Source organism: Octopus bimaculoides, chromosome 21 (assembly GCF_001194135.2).
Source record: "Octopus bimaculoides isolate UCB-OBI-ISO-001 chromosome 21, ASM119413v2, whole genome shotgun sequence".
Lineage (NCBI taxonomy): Eukaryota > Metazoa > Mollusca > Cephalopoda > Octopoda > Octopodidae > Octopus > Octopus bimaculoides.
Genome location: NC_069001.1, coordinates 37,248,881 through 37,257,155, shown reverse-complemented (window position 1 = coordinate 37,257,155; position 8,275 = coordinate 37,248,881). Strand labels below are relative to the sequence as shown.

The 8,275-nt window shown below is 35.2% G+C and overlaps 3 protein-coding genes across 4 annotated transcripts in view; all 3 read right to left on the bottom strand.

Annotated features, from left to right (window-relative positions):
* The window catches only part of LOC128250437 (zinc finger protein 665-like), a 4,629-nt gene extending 1,434 nt beyond the window's left edge, over nucleotides 1-3,195 (bottom strand). The window contains exon 1 of the mRNA XM_052975427.1: nucleotides 3,153-3,195. Within this exon, the coding sequence (XP_052831387.1) occupies nucleotides 3,153-3,195 (43 nt within the window). The remainder of the gene's footprint in view (nucleotides 1-3,152) is intronic.
* Nucleotides 1-8,275, bottom strand: part of LOC106868788 (UBX domain-containing protein 11) — a 147,774-nt gene that overhangs the window by 81,131 nt on the left and 58,368 nt on the right. The gene's annotated exons all lie outside the window — the stretch shown is intronic.
* Nucleotides 20-7,337, bottom strand: LOC106868814 (zinc finger protein OZF). Of its 2 annotated transcripts, none has more exons than XM_052975547.1 (2): nucleotides 6,237-7,337; nucleotides 20-5,322 (listed from the first exon to the last, which is right to left on the bottom strand). In XM_052975547.1, exon 2 carries the CDS (start codon nucleotides 5,084-5,086, stop codon nucleotides 3,899-3,901), a length of 1,188 nt encoding a protein of 395 aa, XP_052831507.1. In that variant the 5' UTR covers nucleotides 5,087-5,322; nucleotides 6,237-7,337; the 3' UTR covers nucleotides 20-3,898. The 2 variants fall into 2 exon arrangements, with proteins under 2 accessions (XP_052831507.1, XP_052831508.1); XM_052975548.1 differs by having other exon boundaries at nucleotides 20-5,276.

Here is an 8,275-nt window from a genome sequence, read left to right as displayed (position 1 = left end):
ATATGATAATCGCAGTTTTTAAGTAATTAACGATGAATCTTAAAGAAAAAAAAATCTTTTATGCAGATACCATGTTATATCTGAAATAATAGAGAAACGGTGTAAGATATAGGAGAAGCTGAATATTCAACAGCAGAAAAATTTCCACCCTTGTATATTGGTTAAACTGTAGATATAAACATTTGCATCAATCACTGAACGATAAAGTCTACATGTATACAAATTATAGCTTCACGTGGCTATTGTGTAACATACCTAATATAAAATAAAAAACGAAGGACTTCTAAAAATGTGAACAGTGGAAGTTGAGTAACCTTCATATAACGCAGGCACGAAGGTCCATCTTAAGAACGAAGCTGTTGACAAATGTGAATCTATGCAGATTCTGTCATTTAAAGGGTGGTCAGAGTCATCAAAGTCGCGGGATCTACACAAACTCGCATTTCTAAACCGTGCGCTTCTGATGATTGGCTTTCTGCATTGTTACTTTACTTTCTGTATCACAATACTTTAAGCAAAGTACAACGCTTTTCTATTGTATTAACCTACAGAAACTTGCTTTCGAAAGAGTAAGTAAATTACAGGCTTCACAAGGCCCGTAACTGGCCATGACGAAACAACCAAAACAATATTAATAGAAACGTCCAGTTAAGATATAGCACTATCACATTGTCTAACATATATATTCAACAACACAATAGATGTCGATAACATTCGGTTCTATCCAAGCAGGTCACTCATCGTTGTTTATAGCCCGAGGTCAGTTCTACTGTTGTGAGAGTTTCTGCGGTGTAAATTCGTCATAAATGACGAGTCAAGCAGAAGACCACATTGCTTTGCTGAAAGAAACACTGAAAAGTCAATAAAAATACCTCGTTGTTGAAGAGAAAATTTCGTCCGCTCTGCGTGTAAGTGTATGCATATATATAATAACGTGCGAAATACTGCCGTTTGTTCAACAAATTTTGCTAAAATTAATACAGTACAGTTTGTGTTCGAAGACCGATTTCATCTTCCGGCTGAACATGCGCATCATAGAATGTTAGCATCGTTTGGGAGATGCAAAGATAGCACATATGCAATGTATATCTAGACATGGATATCACTACTTGCACGTCATGAGACTGAGAAAGAAGTCAACTTCCAACTATTCTTTTTTTCTGTCTATATTTCTTATGTTTGGGGGCTTTGATGATGAGGATTGATCTTTACCTTATTGATTTTGTATTGATTGTAAAGGAAAAATTGTATCTGAGGGCTTGTTGATCGGTGGGCGCCGACATCCCTCTCATCTTTATCTTTACGTTTTCATTTCATCTCATTTTGTCTACGTCCAGCCCACAAGCTTCTTATTCTGTGTAAGGTCTCCATGACCAATTTAATGAAATAAAGAAGCCAACTTCCATCATCTTCGTTGATATTCTATAATAGTTTGTTGCTCCTGTTCAACCACTCATATAGCTTTTGATCTCTTCAATGAATGTCTCATTTCTCAAATTTTCAGCAGATTATTATTATTATTATTATTTTTGATAGTAGCTAATAATAATAATGTTACAAGCAATTAAATTTTCGCTATTTTACTTATTCGGAAGCCTTCATTACCGCCCATACTGTATGTCGCGACTGTTTGTCTCCATGGTACCAGACGAAAGCTTTGCATGGTCTTTCGATATCCTAGAACTAGGAGGCAAATATTCCTTAAACTACACCATAAAAATGACCAAAGATTGCCCCACAGCACCGGAATCGTTTCTGTTTGGCTCACAATTTTCAATTCCTTTAATCATGTTCTGATTTTAAATTTGGTGTATAGTTGTTTTTTTCTTTTAATATATGAACAGAGATGAAAATGAGATATTTTATTGCCTTCACAGCGTTTACCGTTTTACAAAATCAAATTAGAAACTGGACAAGACAGAGAACACAATTGAAAAAATTAATAAGGAAAAAAAAAGACAATTCACCACCTCTGTAAAACGAAGTAATAAATGACAGTGGTTGCAGCAAAATATATACATTGGTTACATGAACTGAATGGGGTATACTTAGGAAGACATGAGACCAGCAATGCAATTTGAAAGTAGCATTGCAGGTAAGGTAATGAAGAACATTGAGGGGGGAAAGCTGCAGGCCCATTATGGATCGTAGCAGAGATGCTCAAGATATGTGCTGAAAGGGGATACATGATTTCCAACCAGATAGGAAATCAAGTTATAAAGGAGAGTGTCAGGCATAGGAGTATCACCATAAACTGTTACAAAGGCAAAGGTGATGCCTTAAGAAGCAGCTACAGAAGAATCAAATTGTTGAATAAGGTTATGAAAATCACAGAATTATAGCACAATTGATTTGTGACAGGCTGTAACTAGATAAGAAGCAGTGGGGCGTTCAAATTGGAAGAGGTACAGCAGATGCAACCTTCCAAGAGAGGCAACCGCAAGAGAAATGCTTGCCTAAGAGTAGACAATTATACTTGGCTTATGTTGATATGGTGTTTGTCAGGGTATCACATATAGTAATTTCACGGTCACGAAAGAAGCTAAGTGTTGAGTTGTGAGAGGTGTACAAGCAGAGTGAAGAGCTGATTGTATGAATCTTAACATCAGAACTACAATAGTGCATGGTAGTGAGAGACAAGCTTTGATGGTAGAGGACTTGGGAAGACAAGAAAAAAATTGTGCATTCTTTACTGGCTGTGCATCAATGATAAACTATAAAGAGAAAACTGGTCACAAGATGAATCTCACGTAGTGTGCAAAAAAAAAACAAGATAGCACTTGTATGAATATGATACATATATGGACAGTTGTATGAAGAAGTACCAATCAAGTGATTGGAGCTTGTGGAAGAGGGAGAAACAGTAAGACATGGGAGGAAGTGGTGTAATGCTAACTTCAACACCTTGAGCCCCATGGAAAATATGTCAAAGGAACAGGAAGACTAACAATATGCAGTTCTTCAGAAAACCAGCCCTGCTTAATGAAATTGAGTTTTGAAAGCAGTGTGTGTGTATGCAAACATATATATATATATATATACATGTGCACAAATGACCACCATGACCTGTCTCCTCATATCCTTTCCCTCCTCTGTACATGTCCTTCACTGCAGTTCTCCCTTGATACCACTTCATCTTTTTTCTCCACTACCTGGTACCATATCTTTTGTTAACCATTTTCCACCCATTGCCATTGTTCTCTCCACTTATATTAAACTGATTCATCACTCACCACAGAACCAAACAATCTCTCATTATGTACTATGTCTCCCTCCAAAATACTCCAGCAACCTACCCAATTAGGGGAAGGTGCAAAAAGTAGGAGTGGGTCAAGAAAGTAATAGGAGTATTGTACAAGAGCACCAATAACTTTCTCCAATGTTAAAGCCAAAAACATTTAGCTTTATTCCATTATTTAAATCATGACTCATTCCATTGTTGAGAAAAATACATAACACTTGACACAGAATGTAGAATATAGGAACAAATTTCAAAAAGATAGATTATATACACACACTGTTGGTTGAAGAGATTACTTTTGGTAACTTGTTGAGGAATAGACAAGATTGAATGTATAAAAGACAAACACTACATACAAGACATCATACTATTATCCTGATTTGTTCTGCACTTTTATTTCTGTTATTTTCACACAACATCCGATAAATTCATTGTATTTTGTCTTCCCTCAGGAAATATGTTAGTTGCAATATATATGACTATTTTCTGCAACAATACTTTTATTAAAATAATCAAAGTGGTAAGATATTTTCAAGACTCTAGATACTAGTTGTCGTCACACAAATTATAATCTCAAAAAGAGAGATCTACCTCTCTCTATGAATACATTTATGGTTAGATATTTTGTTTACAGCACATTATACAGTGACTTGACAGTTACTTTTCTGTATGAACCAATGCATGGGCAGTGAAATGACGTTTCTGAGAAAATGATTTGCCACAGATATCACAGTGATATGGCGTATCTCGCGTGTGAATGTGTTTGTGTTTAGTTAAGTAACTTGTTGTAGTGAATGATTTACCACAGGTATCACAGTGATATGGTTTCTCTCCTGTATGACTGCGTTTGTGTATAGTCAAAGTAGTTGACACAGTGAATGATTTACCACAGATATCACAGCGATATGGCTTCTCACCTGTATGTATGCGTTTGTGAATAGGTAATGATTCTCTACGAGGAAATGACTTACCGCAGATATCACATGAATATGGCTTGTCTCCTGTATGAATATGTTGGTGAACAGTTACTTCACCTGTGGTAGTGAATGCTTTACCACAAATTTCACAGTGATATGGCTTTTCTCCTGTGTGAATGCGTTTGTGAGTAGTTAAACGACCACTGTGAGAAAATGATTTACCACAAATATCACAAAGGTATCGTTTCTCTCCTGTATGAATACGTTTGTGACTAGTTAAGTTACCTGAATCAGATAAGGTTTTGCCACAGATGTCACAGTGGTATGGCTTTTCTCCTGTATGAAGTCGTTTGTGAGTATTTAGGTTACTTCCTACAGAGAATGATTTACCACAGATATCACAGTGATATGGCTTCACTCCTGTATGAATATATTTGTGAGTAGTTAAGTGACTACTAATAGAGAATGATTTACCACAAATATCACACTGAAATGGCTTCTCTCCTGTATGGAAGCGTTTGTGCACTTTTAATTTACTGTTTGAAGACATAGATTTACCACAGATATCACAATGGTATGGTTGCCCTCCTGTATGAATATATTTATGTACAGTTAAGTGAGTACTATGAGCAAATGATTTACCACAGATATCACAGTGATAAGGCTTCTCTCCTGTATGAGTACGTATATGAGTAGTTAAGTGACAACTTGAAATAAATGATTTACCACAAATATTACACCGATGTGGCTTCTCCCCTGTATGAATACGTTTGTGAGCAGTTAAAGAGTTCCTGTGTGCGAATGATTTACCACAGATATCACAATGGTTCGATGCTTTTCCTGTCCCTTTCAACATTTTATCTGCAAAATTGATGTTTTCAGACTCTGTCTGAAGCGTAAATGATTTGTCACATAATGTGTTTTCCATAATTTTTCGTTTTTTACTAATTTTTATATTTCATTCTTATTTTCATGAAAGAACTTGGACCTCTGTTGATTTCTGAAGATTGTAGAAACTCTTTCGGAAAGATGTCTAAGTTTAGTTAGAATGCAAGTAGAAAAAATTAGAATCCAATAATATAATAATCTCAGTCTTTAGATGATAAATTATGATGAATCTAAAGGAAAGAAAAAATTCTTTTATGCAGATACCATCTGTTATATCTGAAATAATAGAGAAACGGTTCAAGATATATAAGTGAAGCTGAATATTTTGAACAACAGAAAATTATCTACCTTCCTCTATCGATTAAGCTGTAGATCTAACCATTTATCTCAATCACTGAACAGAAAGTTCAATTAATTTCTAAAATTACAACATACAACCTTGTGTAAAGTCTACATAAGTACAAATATTGTGTTAGAGTAACATATACATATATAAGAAAAATACGAAGTAGCGTAGAAAGACTAACAATGAAAAGTGGAAGTTGAACAACCTTTATATATTGGAGGCGTAAGGTTCATCATAAAGAACTATGCTGTTTACAAGAATGAGTATAGGTAGATTTTGGCATTTTTATTGCCGAAAGGGCAATGAGAGTAATCAATGTCGCATCATCTACACAAACTCTGATGATGAGCTTTTTTGCATGAATTATGAAATGGTTACTCAACTTTCCCTTTCTGCATTGTTAGAAGCTTGCCTTCGTTATTTGTTGCCTACTTTTATATCACAATGCTTCAAGCTAACAACAATGCTCTTCTGTCTTTATATGTTAAACTAAAGACAGTCGCTTTCGTAAGAATAACTTCCAGGCCTTAACAAGGCCCATAACTGGTAATGACTACACAAAACCAAAACAATATTAATAGAAATACATCACAGCCTCACCATCACATTGTCTAACATTATGTGCGTTAAACTACACAATGGTGGGCGATAACATTCGGTTGTATTCAAACCGGTCATTCGTCGTTGTTTATATCCCTAGGTCAGTTCTGACTGTGGTGACTTGTGATAAAAATTAGTTTCTTTTCAGGAATGTCACAATTTTATACGAATCAAACAAAAGAAAACACTCAGATTATGAGAGTAGAAATGACGTTTGACTGTGAAAAATCAATTAAAAAAATACCTTTTATGAATCATAGCTTCTATTAGGAAGTATGCGACGGTGGTCGTGTTGCTCAAGAGAAAATTTCTTCCACTATATATATATATATATATCGTTGATAAGTATATAACATGGAAATAAACAGTCGCTTGGTCAATTTATGCATCAAATTGTTTTTATGTTTGAAGGCCGAATTCAGGTTCCGGCTGAACATGCGCATCGTGGAATGTTAGCATCGATTGAAAGATGTTGAGGATCTCATATATGTAATATATTACTTAAGATATCGATATTAGTCTTCGCACATTGTGAAACTGAGAAAGAAGCCAACTTCCACCAACGTCGTTGACATCTTGTAGTAGTTTGTTGCCGGATGTATACATCCACCAAATGGATGAAATGATTAGTGAACTTCTAGCTAGTCTGCATAGTCATAAACACCAGTATTCTCCAAGGCAAAAAAAATCAGTTAGTGAGGGCAAACGACGGAGAGCAGGCCGACCGGTTTGAAATACCGTCTTGACAGAATGTCATAGAGGGACAGCTATGAAATTCACCAATACAGTTGTCCTGAGCACCCCTCTCTTACTTTCTCAATCACTCACTTTCGTTTCAACAGCATCACTTTAGTTACTGCTGCTACAATGACAAGGAACATGGGAATATGTAAGTTCAACGCTACACTTACAAGAAACTATAACTCGTGTTACTTCATATGCTTTCTAACTGTTTTTATACATGCCTGCCCGTCGTGGTTTAGCTTTGATTATATGTAATTGAGAAATAAATGTTATCTACAACTTCGGCTACTGTCTTTCTTTCTTGGAGTTAACATCATCGATCAATATACAGATCCTCATCCGGGAACAAAAAAATTAATTAACCAGCCTGGTGGGTGTTAACAAGTATGTGGCAAACGAATATGAAAACAGAAAAACATTGACAACAACTGCTACATACTGGTAACCGCTCCGTTACATCATTCTTAATGACCTGATATTTTGTGAAAATTTCAGCAGATGATTTTCTGAACAATGTATTTTTGCTTGTTTATGATGAAAATCATATGAATTATATCGAAGAATTAATAAAAGTAAATAAAAAATATATAATGTTTTATACTGTGAACCATTTTCTTTCTTTCAAAGAAACTTGATAGAATATTATATTTAGCTGAATTTTGTTTTTTGAGTTACATACATCGCCGACGAATGGGCGTGAGAATGAAATAATATTTACAAAATCTGATACATTGGTAATATTGGCTAAAATTACATAACTTTAAATGCTTGTATCTTCTTAATTATTAATGTAGGATAAAAAGGATGCAATTTTCATCATCAGTATGCAAAATTACATCACAACGACAATATTTTTTAAACCATGTAAACACTGGAAATACTTCAGGTGGTTCTGGATCTTGTTAAATTCCTCCCAACCACTTCAAATTTTCACCAGAATACTTACAGCAAATGTAGTTGTGTAATAAGTTTGCATACTGATGACAAAATTACATTATTTTAATTTTCTTTTTTTTTTTGTCTAAAAATTAATAATAAAGAAGTTACAAGCATTTAAAAGTTATGGTATTTTAGGCAGTTGAAGGCATCCATTGCCAGCAGCCTGAAGTTGCAACTGACTGTTATGGAAATCTGCAAGGACACAGACATGTGTACCCCTAATGTAGTTCTCAGGGTGATTCAGTGTAACACAATGTGACAAGGCTGGCCCCTTTCAGTTACAGCTACAACTCATTTTTGCCAGCTGAGTGAACTGCAGCAAGATGAAGTACAGTATTTTGCTTAAGAACACAGCGTACTCATGACTTTACAATCGTGGGCCAAATACCCCTAACCACTGAGCCATGCACCTTCACTCTCTTAACCGTAGAGAAGAGGAGTGAAGCAATCGAGACAGAGAAAGGAAAGCATCAGTCATTTACAATGACAATTAGAATGAAATACGATCGATTTTTTCTAGCTTCTTTATTTTTAGCAATGAAGAGAGAAAGACCTTTAGTAATGAATAGAGGGAACGTTTTTCAGGTGTTTTCATTTTGG

Excerpts from the sequence above, each read along its gene's own strand:
- LOC106868814 (XM_052975547.1), bottom strand. The coding sequence starts at position 5,086 with ATGGAAAACACATTATGTGACAAATCATTTACGCTTCAGACAGAGTCT.